Source organism: Bombina bombina, chromosome 8 (genome assembly GCF_027579735.1).
Source record: "Bombina bombina isolate aBomBom1 chromosome 8, aBomBom1.pri, whole genome shotgun sequence".
Taxonomy (NCBI): domain Eukaryota; kingdom Metazoa; phylum Chordata; class Amphibia; order Anura; family Bombinatoridae; genus Bombina; species Bombina bombina.
In genome coordinates this window covers 198,648,303-198,668,575 of record NC_069506.1, presented here as the reverse complement: position 1 = coordinate 198,668,575, position 20,273 = coordinate 198,648,303, and the positions used below count along the sequence as shown (strand labels likewise).

At 34.3% G+C, this 20,273-nt stretch overlaps 1 protein-coding gene across 5 annotated transcripts in view; it reads right to left on the bottom strand.

The window, feature by feature from the left end:
• Window positions 1-17,041, bottom strand: part of LOC128638101 (potassium voltage-gated channel subfamily C member 1-like) — a 208,654-nt gene extending 191,613 nt beyond the window's left edge. For all 5 annotated transcript variants that reach the window (XM_053689962.1, XM_053689963.1, XM_053689961.1 and 2 more), the window contains exon 1: window positions 16,255-17,041. In XM_053689962.1, coding sequence (XP_053545937.1) covers window positions 16,255-16,854 — 600 coding nt within the window. In that variant the 5' untranslated portion in view covers window positions 16,855-17,041. The remainder of the gene's footprint in view (window positions 1-16,254) is intronic.
• Window positions 17,042-20,273: the final 3,232 nt, after the last annotated feature.

Below are 20,273 nucleotides of genomic sequence, written 5' to 3'. Positions count from 1 at the left end.
TGCTGAACGCTAAACCTAGATAGGCTCATATGCTAATTTCTAAGCCCTTGAAGGTCGCCTCTTATCTCAGTGCATTTTGACAGTTTTTTTTTACAGATAGACAGTGCTAGTGTGCCATATAGATATTATTGTGCTCACTACCTTGGAGTTAACTAGGAGTCAGCACTGATTGGCTAAAATGCAAGTTTGTAAAAAAAAAAAAAAACTGAAATAAGGGGGCAGTCTGCAGAGACTTAGATACAAGGTAATCACAGAGGTGAAAAGTATATTAATATAACCACGTTGTTTATGCAAAACTGGGGAATGGGTAATAAAGGGATTATTTATCCTTTCAAACAGTTACAATTCTGGAGTAGACTGTCTCTTTAAAGTGAAGGTCAATTTTCATCAATGAGTGCCCGGTTTTTAAAAATATTTTTAAAAACAGGGGCACTTTCATTGATGAAAATTTACATTGCACTGGATTGGAAGAAATACTTAGCTTTTACTTCTGCAAAACCAGATCGCCGATCTCAGCCTCAGTTCCTCTGTACTGACGTCAGAAATGACAAAACCGGCTTCCTCCAATCATGGCTTGCACCCCAGAGCGTCCAGCTCGTGATGCCCGGCTGTGATTGGAGGAAGCCAGTTTCGTCATTGCTGTGGTCTATAGCAGGAAGAAGGAGGGGGATAGTTGATCCGGCTTTGCAGGAGTAAATGGTAAGTATTTCTTCAAATCCAGTGCAATGTTAATTTTCATCAATGAAAGTGCCCCTGTTTTTAAAAGTATTTTTAAAAACCGGACACTCATTGATGAAAATTGACCTTCACTTTAAGCAGCAATCTAGATACTTTAATGTATCATGCATAACATGTTCCAGATTTTATTAATGAGATGACTAGAAATATAGGAGGGTCAGTGTCCTTAAAGCAGGACAATTGGTTCTTAAAAACTCTGAAGGGTTTAGTTTCCATGTGAACAAGAACTAGAGGTAACATTTTCCAATGAAAGAGGTCTGAAGTGCATACATAGTACAAACATTAATAGGATACATAACTGTTCCACTGAGCAAATAATTTAAGCAAAAAAAAAACTTGCTTAGCTATTTTAATAGTTAAACCTCAAGATTTGCAACAAAACGCTTTTGTTCACTTTTATATAAAACAGCACTTTCACTCAAAATAACTATGGTGACACCAGCTGGTCAAACATGGTGTGTTGTAAATCTATATTATAGCAGCTTGGTATAAAGAATAAAAATACAGCAGCTATACAGATACTGACCTCAGATAACTATAGAAATAATAAAGGAGAACAAGGTAGCGCTGTGGAATGTGTTGGCGCTCTACACATATCTGATAATAATAATAATGTAATATTATAAGCTCAGTTTTTTAAAGGGACATGAACCCCAAATTGTTTCTTTCATGATTTAGAAAGAGCATGCAATTTTAAACAACTTTCCAATTTACTTCTATTATTTAATTTGCTTCATTCTCTTGATATCCTTTGTTGAAAAGTGTATATAAAAAGGCTCAGTGGTTAGATAATAGAAGGAAACTGGAAAGTTATTTAAAATGGTATTCTCTATCTGATTCATGAAATAAATATTTTGGGTTTTATGTCCCTTTAATTATTTTCAGGATTTTAAAATTGCAGACTTGCTTTTGTGCTCTCTAGACAGGTAATCATGAAAAGGGAAACAAGCACACTGAATTTAGAGACCTACTAGAACCTTTATAAATAATATAATTGCTTAACTGCCACATAAAACTGCATAGGTACCTGCAGATTCTTTTCCGGATATGGGACAAAAATAAAAAATCCTAGAGCACAATTAAAGGGACAGTAAACCCAAAACTTTTATTTCATGATTCAGATAGAGAATACAATTTTAAGCAATATTCCAATTTTCTTCTATTATCTAATTTGCCTCATTCTTTAGATATCCTTTGTTGAAGAAATAGCAATGCAGATGGGTGAGCCAATCACACAAGGCATCTATGTGCAGCCACCAATCAGCAGCTATTGAGCCTATCTAGATATGCTTTTCAGTATAGGATATCAAGAGAATGAAGCAAATTAGATAATAGACGTAAATTAGATAGTTGTTTAAAATGACATGCTCTTTTTAAATGATGATAGAAAAAAATTGGGTTTCATGTCCCTTTAAGTCATTGGCAACATTTATAGCAGGAGAGAAATGTTTCATGTACAAATGAGGCGTAATCAATAATTAATTGACATCAAAACAGTGAATCAAGTAGGTGCTTGCATTTGGCTATAAAGAGTACGTTTCCAGTGTCTCAGCTCCACCCCTCCAGAAAACATGATTTCGGCACTACCCTTAGGGCTTGATTACAAGTGGTATGCTAACTTTTTCATGTAAGCGATATTGTTTTTTTCGGCTTTTTTGCATGCATCGGAAATAGCACTCATATAACAAGTTGAAAGTAAACACGTTCACTCGAGCACAATCGCATTTTACGCTTGTTAGCACGACTGAAGACCTGGCAAAGAGGGTAGTGCGTTAAAAAAAAGTTACACTCATATAAACACTATCTGATAAAAATGATTCACATAAATGTTTAAAAAAGTTATAAGGGTTCAGAGGTATATGGTATATGACAAGGTGTTTGACTGCAAAGGGCTATAATGTGTGTGTATGTATATATATATATATATATATATATACAGTATATATATTTATACATACATAAAGATGTCTAAATATGTGTATGCATATATATATATATATATATATATATATATATACTGTATATATATATATATATATATGTATGTGTGTGCATATGTATGTATATATTTATGTGTTTTACTGTATACAGTATCTCACAAAAGTGAGTACACCCCTCACATTTTTGTAAATATTTTATTATATCTTTTCATGTGACAACACTAAAGAAATGACACTTTGCTACAATGTAAAGTAGTGAGTATACAGCCTGTATAACAGTGTAAATTTGCTGTCCCCTCAAAATAACTCAAAATTACTCAACACAGCCATTAATGTCTAAACCGTTGGCAACAAAAGTGAATACACCCCTAAGTGTAAATGTCCAAATTGGGCCTAAAGTGTCAATATTTTGTGTGGCCACCATTATTTTCCAGCACTGCCTTAACCCTCTTTGGCATGGAGTTCACTAGAGCTTCACAGGTTGCCACTGGAGTCCTCTTCCACTCCTCCATGACGACATCACAGAGCTGGTGGATGTTAGAGACCTTGCGCTCCCCCACAGATGCTCAATAGGGTTTAGGTCTGGAAACATGCATGGACAGTCCATCACCTTTAACCTAAGCTTCTTTAGAAAGGCAGTGGTCATCATGGAGGTGTGTTTTGGGATCATTATAATGTTGGAATACTGCCCTGCGGCCCAGTCTCTGAAGGTAGGGGATCATGCTCTCATGTCACAGTAATGTTGGCATTCATGGTTCCCTCAACTTCTTTGGTTGACCATGACGAGGCCTGTTCTGAGTGGAACCTGTCCTGTGAAACCGCTGTATGGTCTTGCATACCGTCCTGCAGCTCATTTTCAGGGTCTTGGCAATCTTCTTATAGCCTAGTCCATTTTTTTGTAGAGCAACAATTCTTTTTTTCAGATCCTCAGAGAGTTCTTTGCCATGAGGTGCCATGTTGAACTTCAAGTGACCAGTGTGACATTTCCACTTAGGGGTGTACTCACTTTTGTTGCCAACGGTTTAGCCATTAATGGCTGTATGTTGAGTTATTTTGAGGGGAAAGCAAATTTACACTGTTATACAGGCTGTACACTCACTGCTTTACATTATAGCAAAGTGTAATTTCTTCAGTGTTGTCACATGAAAAGATATAATAAAATATTTACAAAAATGTGAGGGGTGTACTCACTTTTGTGGGATACTGTAAGAACCCTGTTTGTAAATAAGGTATTCAAGAATTTCATATAATTGGTATTGTTTTATGTTGTATTCTGCCACCTCTTATAGCAGTGCATTTTGATAGTTTTTCCCAGCTAGACAGCGCAAGTTCATGCATTCCATATAGATAACATTGTGCTCACTCACATGGAGTTATTTATGAGTCAGCACTGATTGGCTAAAATGCAAGTCTGTCAAAAGAACTGAAATAGGGGGGCAGTCTGCAGAGGCTTAGATACAAGGTAATCACTTTTTAAACTATAACAATTCTGGAGTAGACTGTCCCTTTAACAACTGTTTCCATTAGGAAACCTTGAAACACATGAAAATTTCCTCTCACAAAATAAAATGTCAATTGTAAGGAAAAACAGTTGTGTTGACTAGATGATGTTATTAACATTTTTCAGGTCAACTTTATAAATGTCCCATAACTAGATTTATGGTTTACTAGATTTATTTTTACGAAAAACAGAACATTGACTTGCGTAGAGATAGAGCACAGAAGATATATATATATATATATATATATATATATATATATATATATATATATATATATATATATATATAAAATCTTCAATGTTTTCTTTTCTATGGAGCCTGTTGTAGAGGGGTGCCAGATACCTTGCATTTTTAAGTTTTATTTCAAATGTTCTGCACAGAGCAAGGAGAGAGGTACAAAATAGAATTAGGAATAGAAACAAAACACAATAAACCCTTGATATTTAGCTTTGTGGTTGATCTGCAACCCCTAATTGTGTGGTCTAGATCCCCCCCTGCAGCAAATGCTTTAAGTTTTTACATTTTGTGTAAGCCCAATGGTGTACTTCTTGATGTCTCATTCCAGTTGAAACAAATTTACTGAATTTAAAATGTTTAAATGTATCTGTTTCCTGTACTATTCTCTCTTGTCCCCACCCTTGGTTTTCAAACAACATGGACCTTCTGTGCGCCACAGAAATTCTGTGCTGTGAAATGTTCTGAAATGTGATCAGGCAGCTTGATCATTCTGCCATATTTGCAGCAAACTGTTAACAAAATTGACTTCCAGCACCTGTGATCAAGTGGTGTATGCACGCTACCGGGGGTTCTGCATCCAAACACACTTTGCAATAGTTGCATCACCACCATTTGCAAAAAAAAAAGCAACAACAAATAACAAAAGTCAAGTAGTGAGCTATCTCCCATAGAAAGTAATGGATCTCGCTAGAAAGGAAAACTTCACTGGGGGGATTTACAGACATATATACACATATAAACACATAAATACATATATACATATATATAGACACTCGCACTAACCCAATGAGTGTAAATTTTGTTTGCGCTCGAGCACACCCGTTTACTTTCAACTTGTAGTACATGCCAAAGTTAGCGCACTACTTGTAATCAAGCCTTTATGTGGGTAAACAAGATTATTAAAATACAGACACACACACCCCCTTGCAAATTTTCTCAACATTTACCATAATTTAAATACATTTTTACTGACTGTAGTTTTAAAAATGAATATGCACAATTGTTTGAAAAATGCTTCCTTTATAATAATTTTAGATAAAATGAACAATGAAATTGGCTAAAAAAGTAATTTTAACAGACTTTGCAACTTCATGTTGGTTTAAAACAAGTTGGTGCAAAGTTTGGTAAAAGAAAATAGCTAGTCAGATGAGAGATTTTACAGCTTGATTTACAGTTCAATTAGAGTCTAATGGATTTTTAAACATATTGACTTGCATGATTCAGATAGAGCATGTATTTTTAAGACACTTTAAAATTCACTTCTATTTTCAAATGTACTTTGTTTGCAAGGTATTCATTGTTAAAAAAAAGAATATGCACATCTCCTACAATAGTGGTAGCTGGCTGGTGATTGGTGCCTGCACACATTTGTCTCTTCTGATTGGCTGCCTAGATTTAATCAGGTAGTTACCAGTAGTGCAATGCTGCTCCTTGAACAAAGGATATCAAGAGAACGGAGCAAATTTGATAATAGAAGTCAATTTTGAAAGTTGTTTAAAATTTTATTTTCTATCTGAATCCAGAAAGTACAAATTTGGGTTTTATGTCCCTTTAAAATACAGAAGGGACCAGACTTGACCATTTTCTGCTGTCTGTGTCAACCTTTATGTGTTAAAAAAAAAAAAAAAAATCAGCTGAACTGTAGGTGTTTAAAGAATTGTTGTATTTGTGCACTTGATGCCCTGCCAAACCTGTCCTAGGGACACTGATATGTGATTGGCAGCTACTTGCTTATGCTAGACCTTATTGGTTCACAGTCTGTGTTCTCCCTTTTTGTGGGGTTTCAGCACAATAAATTATTCTTTAAAAGGACAGTAAAGTCAAACTGAAACTTAAATTGATTGGATAGAACATGACATTTTAAACAACTGTCCAATTCACTTCTGTTATCAATGTTGCTTAGTTCTCTTGGCATCCTTTGTTACACAGTAATCCCAGGTAAAGGAGCATGCACATGCCTTTAACCATCTGGCAGCAGTGTTTACAACAATTTATATACAATTGTATGCATTGTTGCAAACACTGCTGTCATAGACTGCCAAAGACACCTGCACTCCCCGTAGCTCCTATCAGAATACATAGGTTAACTCTTTAACAAAGGAAACCAAGAGAACAAAGCAAATGTAATCATAGAAGTAATTTGGAAATGTATTTAAAAGTGTATGCTTTTTTTCTGAATGAATCATGAACATTATTTGTATGACTTTACTGCCCCTTTAATTACATTAACAACCCCTTTAATAACAAAATAATAATTTAAAAAAAGGCCTGAAATAATAATTTACTTCACGATTTGACATATCTAGATTCAGCTGTGTCCTACTTACAAAATCTAAGTTTCCGTCTCATTAGATTCAGGAAAAAACTGAAATCCTCCGGTTAAGATACATGCCATGTATAGACAAATAGCATTAATGAACCATAGGCTGTATTGGTTCTTTAAATAATGTTCATTCCACTACTTAGGAAATTAAAGTATTACTTCCTTAACTTATTTTTTCTCAAATTATACTTTTGGGATAATATAAGCTTCTCTTTCTTCCTAAATGGAACAAACCTAGCAGGAGTTCTAAGACTTTCTCCTGAGTTATATGAAGATCCACAAGAATTCCCATGATGACTTAACATACCTTCGGGCTGATGCTAAAAATAAAGGCTGAGACAAAAAAGGCATGTTTAATTAGGGCGAGTAAATGATTTCACGTTTCACAAATTACAAATAAACTGTGCCAGCTACAAAAGAAGAAAATATATTTTCGGTTAATATTTTGTTCATAACAGACTTACAAATATTTTTATTCCAAATAATAGACACTAGAAAATATGAATATTAGATGTTTTGCTAATGCCAGATCATAGAGTTGGAATAAAGCCTGAGTACCCTTCAACTTAAATATGCATGTAAGTTTTACTTAAGGCCAAACTGTGTCCTGATTCATAATTAATGTATTAAATTTACATTAATGGAAAGAGGCTTTGCAAATTAAACGTGGAAGTTCAAAATGCAATCTATATATGGAAAATGCACAATAAAACCAGTAATCAAAAATAAATGGTGTGCATATCTTTGCACCGAACAAATACTTTTCGTAAAATATTCAGTTCAATTTTACAATTCTTCATATATACACAGACACTCAACCAGGCATCAACAATAGCTCAATAGCTGGCAAACTGCCACATGTAAGCAGCCTCTTTTTGCCCAATTGTGCTTTCACACACACACACACACACACATATATATATATATATATATATATATATATATATATATATATATATATATATATATATACTGTATAGTATATGGCCATCCATATTTATTTTTCCATCTCTTTATTAGGCTACAAACGAAAAATACAGGAAATATGTACACAATATATATATATATATATTTACAAAGAAAATGTTGGGAGAGGATTGTTTAAGCTTCCTGTTTAAACAGGATAGAAAATTTATAATTTAGAGATCTAGGCGGTAACTATCCAATACTAGATCAGGTGCAGACCCCCAAAAGTAGTTATAACTTCAAATTATTTAGAAAGGAGAGAAATAGCCACAGTAGAGCTATATGAGATACTGTGTAAAGATGGGGGATTTCAGCACTCAATAGAAATTCCATTTAACCCAAACTGGTGCTTGACTGGGAGCTAGCAAGAGACATAAATACACGGATGCACATAAGTTCAGATAACACGACAAATTTATTTACAAAGTAACAAAAACATGCTGGAAAGACATATGCATATTGTTTAGGTACTAAAGAAAGTATAATACTACCACTGCAGTGGGATAACTATCTATCATAATACTTTCCTAGAACAGCTTTTTATGCAACATTGTATTGATTTATATATAGCAAGGAAAGGATATATATAACTGTAGCCAAACAGATTATCTTATGATCATATATACGACCTGTTCTGAGTCCTCCTTATAATTAAGGAATAGGAAGAAAACACAGGTAGATTGAAAATCCGTTTCTACCTGGGCCCAGGTTCTGTGTGAAAAGAGGTAGATAAACGGGATAATCCTTTCTTTTTCAAAGGCTAATTTTTTGCTTTTCATCAGGAGCTATATAAAAAGACTTATATGCTAGAACTCCGAGGTAAGAGCGTCCTCTCTGTCTAGCATAGTAATACAATACTTGTTTAGAAGTGCCGTTATTGCTTTTAAGTCCAAACAAATGCAGCTTTCCAGGAAACTGCGGTATGTAGCGGTCCCAAGTGTTTGCCTCAACACATACCTCCGGACCTCCGTATTTGAATATCAGTCCGGATATCTGTATGGCTGTGTTAGTGCTCACCTCCGGGTTCACCTTGTATCCGCAGATATAGAGATTACAGTCACTCGTTCGGGTCTGGATACTGAAGTTACGTGCAGGGTCGGGACAAGTGCTTCCGACATCAAACTGCTTTCTATCTCCACTTTGGGGTCATATCACCTTCGCTTTTGGGGATCTTGACCATAACGGATGGCAGATAGAAATCTTCATGGAAAACTTCCGAACTTGTGTGAGCTGTAACTAGGCTCTTACCTCGGAGTTCTAGCATATAAGTCTTTTTATATAGCTCCTGATGAAAAGCAAAAAATTAGCCTTTGAAAAAGAAAGGATTATCCCGTTTATCTACCTCTTTTCACACAGAACCTGGGCCCAGGTAGAAACGGATTTTCAATCTACCTGTGTTTTCTTCCTATTCCTTAATTATAAGGAGGACTCAGAACAGGTCGTATATATGATCATAAGATAATCTGTTTGGCTACAGTTATATATATCCTTTCCTTGCTATATATAAATCAATACAATGTTGCATAAAAAGCTGTTCTAGGAAAGTATTATGATAGATAGTTATCCCACTGCAGTGGTAGTATTATACTTTCTTTAGTACCTAAACAATATGCATATGTCTTTCCAGCATGTTTTTGTTACTTTGTAAATAAATTTGTCGTGTTATCTGAACTTATGTGCATCCGTCTATTTATGTCTCTTGCTAGCTCCCAGTCAAGCACCAGTTTGGGTTAAATGGAGTTCTATTGAGTGCTGAAATCCCCCATCTTTACACAGTATCTCATATAGCTCTACTGTGGCTATTTCTCTCCTTTCTAAATAATTTGAAGTTATATATATATATATATATATATATATATATATATATATATATATATATATAAATAAAAAAATCAGAATAAAATGACTTCTTCAGGCAAAAGTCAGTATTTAGTGTGACCTCCCTTGGCACTAAGCACATCTTGAACTCTATTTGGGAGACTGTCCTGAAGTTTTCTGAAATAATCTTCTAGTATATTATACCAGGCTTCTTTGACCACTTTCCAGAGTTCTTCTTTAGATTTAGATTGTCTTTAATTTATTTCTCTGTCCAGGTGATCCCATACTGCCTCTATAATATTAAGGTCTGGACTCTGTGGAGGCCAGTATATGACTGTCAGCGTTTTATCAGCTGTTTTCCTCTCCAAATATGATTTCACTGCATTAGCAATTTGCTTGCGATCATTATCATGCCCAATTAGAAGAAATTACATAATGAATTAAAACCTGTCTGTTTTTTTCAGCATTCATGATCCCATCAATTCGGACAATATGGCCAACACCACTGGCAGAAATGCAGCCCCAAACCAGGACAGACCCTCCATGTTTTACTTAAGGCCGCAAGCACTTATACTTCCATCTCTCTCCAACTCTTCTTCTAACTTGGTTTCTTGGCTGTTACCCTTCTACAAAGACTATTCCAGATCAAGCTTCTTCAGACTGTAGAAGGGTCAACTTGGCATCCCGATGAAGCTGCCAATTGCTGAGCCAGGTCTTTGCTGGACTTTTTCCAGTCTCTCAAAAAAGAAACTCTAAGAAACTCCTCATTCGATTTTTAAAGTTTTCTTAGCCTTCCAGTCCTTTTATTGTCCTTGACCTCTCCTGATTCTTCAAATATCTTTGTAACAGCTTGAAATTCACATCTTGAGTATCCAGTTTGTTTGCTGATTTCCCTTTGCGAGTATCCTTGCTGATGCAAAAGAATGATTTTATATCTGTCAAATGATGTGATCTTTTGCATTTTGAATGGAATGATGTGATAGAAAGTTGGTATTATTAGCAAGCTTCCAATTAATTAAACTCATACCACATGTGTATGTAATGCTCAAGCATGTCTTGCCCAAACTTGGTGTAATAGACCTTTTTCACAGCAGTCATTTTGACATAAAATAGTAGGACAAATACAGGTGTTAGTAGTTACATTAATTAGGGTTTCATTCCATTTAGGTTTACGAGAGCAAGGTTCCTGCTATTCCTCAAATGTAAGGGGAGGTCACACTAAATACTTGAGACTTTAGCCTATAGAAGCAATTTTGTTCTGATTTTTTCTGGTTTTCTTAATACGGAATACAAATATCCTGTTTTTTCTAGTTGTATTCTAATAAAGAGACAGAGAAATAATTATATATGGTTATTATACCATTGCTAAAGCAACACATCTAATGGTGGTCTTAGACTTTTGCACAATACTGTATATATATATATATATATATATATATATATATATATACAGAGAGAGAGAGAGAGAGAGAGAGAGAGAGAGAGAGAAGATAGAGGTGATAGACAAGATAGAAGTGGGAGATTGTGTAAACCTTCTATGGTGAAAGAACTTATGCTAAAAGGCAAGTGTAAACTAGTGTGTACATGTACATTTACATGGTGGATTGCTTCTGGGAATTGGACAGCTTGACTGAAATTTCCTAAGGCATCAAGATGTGAAATGTGTTGTAAGTTGGATGATGTACTTCTCACAACCATATGCTTTACAACTTCAGGTATTCATTCAGATAACTCATTATGATATTCTTCTGCTTACAGAATAATTAGAAAGCTTGCGTTCATTTTGTTTTTGAGGCTATCTACATTTACCAAGCAGCTCATTGCCTGGCTCTATTAAATCTGTGATGCAGCAAAATTGAGAAAACATAATGTAATGAAATATCATACATTTACATGTAGTTGTTTATGTTTTTGTATATGTGACTAATAATGGTGGCTATCATTAAAAACACATTGCATGACAGATCTTGGATTTTAGCAATTTATATCCCAGATCTCATATAATTAAAATCCTCCTATCTTGCATAAAAATTAAAGGGAGCATTGGAGTCTTGTCATTAAAAGTGAAGTGGCATTAAAGCATGAATGTTTTACTAACTGCCACAAATAAGATCTTGCTCTGAGTTCACCACATAAATCACAGACTGCCAAAAATTCCCACCTTAGTCAATGTTCTTTGTTATCTTGTAACTAATTTGTTTTGAGTTAAAACTAGTTTAAGGCAATTTATATAATACCATGAGTGAAATTTTCAATGAATACAAGCCATTGTAAGAAATTAACTTTGGGTTAAAGGGATACTAAACCCACATTTTCCTTTCATGATTCAGATAGAGAATGCAATTTTAAGCAACTTTCTTATTTACTCCTATTATCAAATTTTCTTCGTTCTCTTAGCATCTTTTTTCAAAAAGCAGGAATTAAATCTTAGGAGCTGGTCCACTTTTGGTTCAGCACCTGGGTAGCACTAGCTAATTGGTGGCTAAATGTAGCCACCAATCAGCAAGCGCTAGCCAGGGTGCTGAACCAAAAATAGGCCAGCTTCTAAGCTTTCATTCATGCTTTTTCAAAAAAGGATACCAAAAAGCATGAAGAAAAATTGATAATAAGAGTAAATTAGAAAGTTGCTTAAAATTGCATGCTCTATCCGAATCATAAAAGAAAAAATGTGGGTTTAGTATCCCTTTTGTTTCTCTTATTAGGCAGACAATCTAACCAGCCATAGAATGGAGGCCAATGGTGCTCTCTTGGGGTATTATGATTCAGTCTTTATTGTAGTAGCCCTAAATGTGTTGTAATATATTCAGTGCTTTATCCAAGTCCCTGACTGACAGCTGTACAATACTGAGAAGTATAACCCTCAGACTGTGTTACAATATGTAACAACAACATGGACCCACATACCAGCAGAGAAATTAGGTGCTTTTAAGAGAATAGAAGAGGTGACATTGTTTAGCTAAACTTGCAGCTAAATAGGACAAGAACATTGAAATTGGAAAATATGGATTTCAAAGGCAATTACAGGGATGTGTGTTAGATCTTGAAATTTTACTCAGCATCTCTAAATTTTAAAGTCTATAACGACCCCTGGTATTACCTTCACAACTCTCAGATTACTAACAAATTAAACATGACTACATTGCAAAATAAATAAATAAAATAAAAAATGGAAAACTAATGTTAGTAAATATATTCCAACATAAAAACATTAGAACATAGCATAATATATATTATCAGCGAGAAAATAAATATAATAGTTTTGTCTTTCAGTTTCCATAATATATTTACTATATTATAGAATATAATTTTCCTGTGAAACAAATCACAGTTACAGGCAAAACAATTAGTGACTGAGCACCTTAGATCTCATGATACTAAAGGCATCTGCCACGTGCTTCCAGTGAACAACATATATGTGTGCCTACACTTCCACTCCTCTGAGGACTGTATTCAATAGCATTTGTATATAATTTATTCCACCTGTCCAGATAGAGGTTGCTGGTTTTGTGGAAAGGCCAACTTAATTTGCAATCAATACCATTACCATGGATAAATTCCTAAAGCACACTACAATTCCTAGAGGTATTTTTAACTCAGAGATTTTTTTTTTTTTTTTCACAGAGCTTGTCCCAGATATAATTTTATATTTCTATTTTTATACACCCCTGTTATCTTGTTATTCTCGGTCAGTGAACTGCTATGTGAAATGGTTTAAAATAATCATAGCAATGATAAATTACTATAGATCTGAGAATTAATTTTCATATTTTGTATTTTCAGCATTATATGCTAAATTTCCACTGTTAAATATATCTGTTAGACTGTGTGAGTTATACATGTGTGTTATTTAGGTGTGAGATATAGACTCAAAAATAATCTAGCAAAACGTTTTCTTACCAAATAGGTAGAATACATTTAGGATGTCCCTGGTTTCAATAAAGATATGGGAATACAATATAATACAAAAGAGCCCAATGCAAGTACACCTTGCATTCACATTACATTGTTACATTGCTTTTTAAGTATGTGTGGCCTACAGACATAATGCAATATGTAGTGTAGTTGGGGATATAATTATGTCACTCCAGTTTAAACAGCTGCATTGTTTGTTTTTTATTATTTCAAGCTGCCCTTATTGTTATTACTTTCTGCAGATTTGTTGGAGCAGAATCTGAGTTCTAGTCTGTCGTGGATAGCCTGTAAGACGTATTTGCAGAGCTTGTAAAATGTAGTACTGCAATGCCAATCTCTATTCAGCACCGCGGAAAGCTCATACAGCAGCCGCATTGCTGAACAGTGACATAGGCATTCTAGACTGCAAGACAAAGATAAGAAAGCTCTACACATTCGACTCCCTGGTTATTAAGGGAATGTAGCAATCGTATCACACGTATTAACTTATGTTTAATAGTCAGCCCTTATAACTATGCATACTTTATTAAAAACAAAAGCAAAAAATAAACATAAAATAATGCCTACAACTTTCTTGAGTGCATTGAAGCCTGCAACCACTTCAGCATTGCGGCTTCTGTGTGAGCTATCCATGGTGCTGAAATTAGAACCGCCATCCCTTTTTTCTTTTCTTTGCATTACATTATTTTGAAGGGTTAAATTAAACGTATTGAACTGTTTAAAATCATGTTCTTGCTTTATTTAAATGATATGGTTGATTCTATTTCATGGTTAAAAGCATATTAAATCATAGATCTTAAAAACAATGTAGAAATAAGGAGTGCAATATACTAATATGGTCTACTCTAAACGACATACCTAAAATAAGCCAAGCTGTGTAAGAGTTGTATTCAGAATGTTACTACTTCACTGTAAATACCAGGTTATATAACATAACAATATTTCAAACTAGTATTCTGGTCTCTAATTTGTTAGTATAGATTGTTTTTGATGTGTTTTTTATATTATAATTAGTATATATGTTAGTGTCATAGACTAGCCATCTCAAGGTTTACAGTACGAGACAATGGATAATTAATCGAAGGGGGAGGTGAAACTGCAGAGTTTGCTTAAATTCTTGCTGCAGTTCCTCTACCTCCTTCTTGGAAAGGTTTGCGCCATCTACTGTAAAACGGTGTATTGCATTATGAAATTCTCATACATTTCTATAGCAATACTACTTGTGTATCTGTGTTTGGAGCAACAAGGAGTCTGACTGATATAAACAAGTGTATTGTAAAACATACTGCCAGTTACAAACATTCATTGTTACAGTTTCAATTGCTATGTGACATTGTTATATATAGTAATTAAATGGTCGTGCATATTAGGGGTTCATGTGCTTTAAAATGTATTCATATTTGATTTACAAACCGGTAATGATTTGAACAAATAACTGTGACTGTGTGTGTGTGTGTGTGTGTATGTATGTATGTATGTATGTATGTATATATATGTGTGTGTGTGTGTGTGTATATATATATATATGTGTGTGTGTGTGTGTGTGTGTGTGTATATATATATATGTGTGTGTGTGTGTGTGTGTGTGTGTGTGTGTGTGTGTATGTATGTATGTATGTATGTATGTATGTATGTATGTATGTATGTATGTATATATATATATATATATATATATATATATATATATATATATATATATATATATATATATATATAAAAAATCAAACTCACATTTTTCCACTATGCGAGCAAAAATGAAAAATTCTGCATTTTTGTTTTAATGATCACAATACTACGGGATCTTGAAATATCTATTCTGGTCACATATTTCCAAAGCTAACAGACTGCAATCTACACAAATCTAATTGTCACTAAAAAAAAAACCATGAAACGATATCTCACTTGTAATCCAATGATCCCAATGTAAAATGCTGATTAATAAAGTCAGTGTCTTTTCGCTAGTACACCCAAGAACAATATAAATAACTCTGACTTGAACTGCTGTTTTCAGTTATAAGAAAAATATATGTATATATCATTTTTCATAACAAATTTAACATTTTTACTGTATCACTAAAGCTAAAAGTATCATTTCTGTTCAGCAGTTATGATACTTAAAGTGAATTGTTTTAATGACGTGTGTATGTTGGCTCTTGATTAAATCCCTACCATACAGACAAGCCCTAAAGGGACTCCAATAGGGAAATATTTGCAAGCTTTGTTGCTTTTCACTGCAGTGCAGTCCTTTCGCCTGCCCTCCCCCAACCAACATTAAACATCTCAACACATTTGTTCTGCAGTTCATGCACATTTAGGGTCTGCTGATGGCCCTGTAATATTTCTAAATAACAAAAACTGCAACTAAAAAGCAGCATACAACGATGTCTGAAATCATCCAGGAATTCTCACATAATAACTTTATTATTCTATACATTAATTAAGCATAGATAAGTTGCATAAGTCAGAAGCTGGGTAACCACTCTAAGATTGATTGGGAAAGTTTCTTCAACGTCTTTGTAACATCAAAATGTTGAGCGCCTCCAACAGGAAAGACAGTGCAACTTACTGACTGCAGGTTTGTAAATATTACCTGTATAATACATTGAAACCAACGGCTCACTATGTTGCAACCCAAAGCATTTTCAGCACACATTGACAGCAAAGAGATTTATGCTAGTTATTTACATGGGTGACACAACTGAAGTGTCCCCTTACTTATTTTTAACTTTAATACACTTATTTTGGGGGGAAAATACTTTCTTCTATGTTTTTGTACTATAATTGCTTTAGTTATAAAAATGTGTTTGATATACTTTACCCTGGCAGCCTTAGAGGAATAAGGATCTTCAAAGAGAGCCCAAACTTTAGGCTGAATTCTTCTCCACCAGTTTAACTTTCTTCCATCTTCTTGAAGACAAAGTCTCTTCAAGTCACCATCTTCTTCCTCCTCAACTGGCTCAGGAGCCTCAAAGCTGTCTAATGCTTCCTCCGCATCCCTGTGCTGCCTGTAATTCATCCAGCAGCATGCCTCCACATCTGTCTCATCAATACCCCAAAAGGCCAATTCTTCTTCGTAGAGTGGGCCACACACATCTGCAGGACAATGGAGCTTCCCAGTCCTATAGTAATTTAATACATAGGCAAAAACTTGAGGATGCCTGTCGAAAAAGAATTCATCTGTTTTGGGATCATAATCAAAGTTACTGAAGGCATCTGGCTCAGTGAGCCAGGAAAGTCTTGTTCCTGGCAATGTTTTGAGGGTACTCCTGTAGGTTTCATGCCTGACTCCCCCAACATTAATGACAATCTTGTCGCTGTCCTCGTTTTTGCCCATATCTCCTTTCAAACATGACTTGGAAGGAGGCTTGTTACCAGACTTGCGCCCGCGAAAGGATGAAACACAAACTGAGCTGATCATAAGTGCCCTGGGATGTTTTTTTTCTTTTCCTTCTTTTTTTTTTTTTTTTTTTTTTCCTAGAGAAATCCGCAAGTACAGATCAGGTTTCACAAGGGCATCGAATCAGGTGGCTTCAAACTGGAAGCGTCATCCCCTTCTATTTTTTTCCTTCTGCTCAAACACATCCATCCCCCCACTACACCCCCCAAAAACAGACTTAGTATTGTTGCTAAGAAAGCTGCAGGAAGGATACAGCTGGCTTAGTGGCTTGTAATATGTTTCTTCTTCTATATATATATCTATCTATATATATATATATAGTTTTTTTTAATATAAAAATATATCTCTATATATGTATCGTTAGCTGGAAGACCTATGGATCATAAATGGAAAATATTCCACTCTGCTGAATCTTCTTCTCAGAACGTCCGGTCAGGTGCATCTGACATCTAAAAGAGCAAGTAAATATACATGTTATTAAATTTCTGATTTTCATCATACTTTCTTCTACTTTTTTTTACTACAGTCATCAACACATTCTCCATCTACTATATATAGTACATATATGCACAGCTTGTGTAGGTTATCGCTTTGCAATTTAATTCATAATACAATAGCTTTTTTTTTTGTTAGCATTTCATAATTTTCCATTGGCATGTAATTTATGCATGTTACATTATCTGTTACCTTTTACCACGCCATTATACTAATTTCCCTCTTTTATATGATCGTATCTGTATATTTAAACAGTTGCTGGGTGTACCCAATGCCTTTCATTTGAAGCTTTAGACAGCATACTGAAATTTATACTGCATCTATGTGTTAAGTAAAAATGTATACTTTATGCATATTTAATTACTTATCATAAAAACAGATAATACTTCTTACTTTTCCTAAAGTTTGTTTGGGCTACTAAATAAATAAAACACGAATATCAGGAATCATATTGCTTCGCTCTCTCTCTCTGTTTATTCCCCTCTCTACACTCACACACACCTAGAGAGAGGTATTTAAATATAGAGATTGGTAAATATTTAATATATTTTTCCTTAGTCCATATTTTTCCAGACTTGACAGTTTTATTTGTATAATCTTATTTTGGATTTTTTTTTTTTTTTTTGGAATCAGCAGAAAATTGATGGATGCGAAAGGGTTAAGCACCCCCACTACCCTTCCCCACTCTACAGTAATCTATCCATGGGCTATTTACAAAAGGGGAGATTCAGCCAAATATTTGCTGACATGTCTTTTTCTATGGAGCACCCCCCCCCCCACACACACACACACTAAAATGCCATCTATTTTACTATAATATTTCATACTGTAATTTTTTTTTGTTCTTAGTGTGGGGAATTATTTAAAAAAAAGTATTTTGTACAGGACAGAATGAACAGAATTCCTAATAGATAGATAGAATTATTAAGGTAAGTGCACTTGGGATCTTTCAGTAGAGTGAATGTTTGGGTTAACCAGATCTCCTGCTCTGTTTTCCCTCCATACTGAACTCACTGAATGGTTTAATAATAATTATTGCTATGGAATTCCTATTTATAATGTGTTATACACCTTAATATATTTGTATCTATTTTAAACCTTTTTGAATTTTGTTTGCAAATCATCTGATCTTTTCATTTATTGTCATTACTGATTATATGAAATTATTTCATGATATTATGAGATTTTGCACATGTACAATATATTTTTTTGTCCAGTGCTTTATTTCTCTTCTCTTTTTTTCTTGTCACTGGCTCCCATGTTTGCATACCCTACTCTACAGTAATTCTGCTAAAGTTTGTGCTTTTGCGCAAGACCTCAAGGGGAGCTGTAGGTTATATAAAAAAACAGCATGCAGGAGAAAAATCCCCACAAAGTCCTTGCTAAAGAGCTGAGTTGAGGGTTTCATGATCATCAATGCAGACTGGTCATTATTTTATTTATCTTGGTTCTAATTACTGTTCTTGAGGCAAATAACTGCACATTTGGAAAAATAAGGTAATTTTATTTCCACACTTTCTGGAAACCAAATGGTTTAAACTAATTAAACTATAGTCACAGGCTCACAGCCAACTACTGATGCATACGATAGCCCAAATCATTATATATTTATTATATATGTAATACCTAAATGCTTTACTCTTCTAAACCTTAAGCACATTCTGCAGGCACTATGCACACAGAGGTAAGTATACCAGAGGCATCAGTTGCTGGCTGCAAATAAACAGACAGCAAGGATTTCTACAGTGCAGGGAACACATTTCTAGTCTTACCTTGAAACGATTTCTATGTTTAGAGGGCAGAGCTTAATTTGAAGATTCTTTTTGTGACCAATGAACATGTACGCTTTGGATATTTTTTCCTTGCATTTGCAAACTATAAATGATGAGTGCATCCCTGCAGACTAAAAACTAAGTTGCAAGCCCTGTGACATAAAATGTCAGAAGGGGGTGATTTGATTTTCACTGGATCTAATCTATCTATCTATCTATCTATCTATCTATCTATCTATCTATCATCTATCTAATCTATGTATCTATCATCTCTCTCTCTCTCTCTCTATCTATCTATCTATCTATCTATCTATCTATCTATCTATATATATAATATCTCTCTATCAATCTATCTATCATCTATCTATCATCTATCTATCATCTATCTAATCTATCTCTCTAAATATATCCTTCTATCATCTATCTATGTATGTATCTATCTATCTATCTATCTATCTATCTATCGATCTATCTAATATCTGTGTGTGTGTATATATATATATATAGTCTCTATCATCTATCTATCTACCTATCTATCTATCTTTCATCTATCTCTATCTATATCTATCTATCATCTATCTATCTATCTATCTATCTATCTATCTATCTATCATCTATCTATCTATCTATCTATCTATCATCTATCTATCTATCTATCTATCTATCTATCTATCTATCTATCTATCTATCTATCATCTATCTATCTATCATCTATCTATCTATCTATCATCTATCTATCTATCTATCTATCTATCTATCTATCTATCTATCAATCTATCCATCCATCCATCTTTCTAATCTATCTATCTGTCTATCCTATCGTTCAGTCTGATCATTCAATCTTGATGAGATCATTAGCATATCCATTAGATGTACTCTAACCAATTTACCCTTTGCAACAAAACATGTAACAAATTTTAAAATTGTAATTATTATCAATCGTCTATAACACAGAAGGGATCCCATAGAAACTGCTGCGGGTCTTTTTGACAAACACAAGCAAGATAGCTGTTTATATGCTCTTACTTGCGTTTATCACATAGTCTGTTTTGCATGATTTTCTATCCGAGCATGGTTGATTAATTACCTTCCCATATGCTTACTGGTTGTATTTTTTTCACTCTGCAGTAGTATTTTCAGACATCCCCAGTGATGCTCAGCAAATCAAAAATG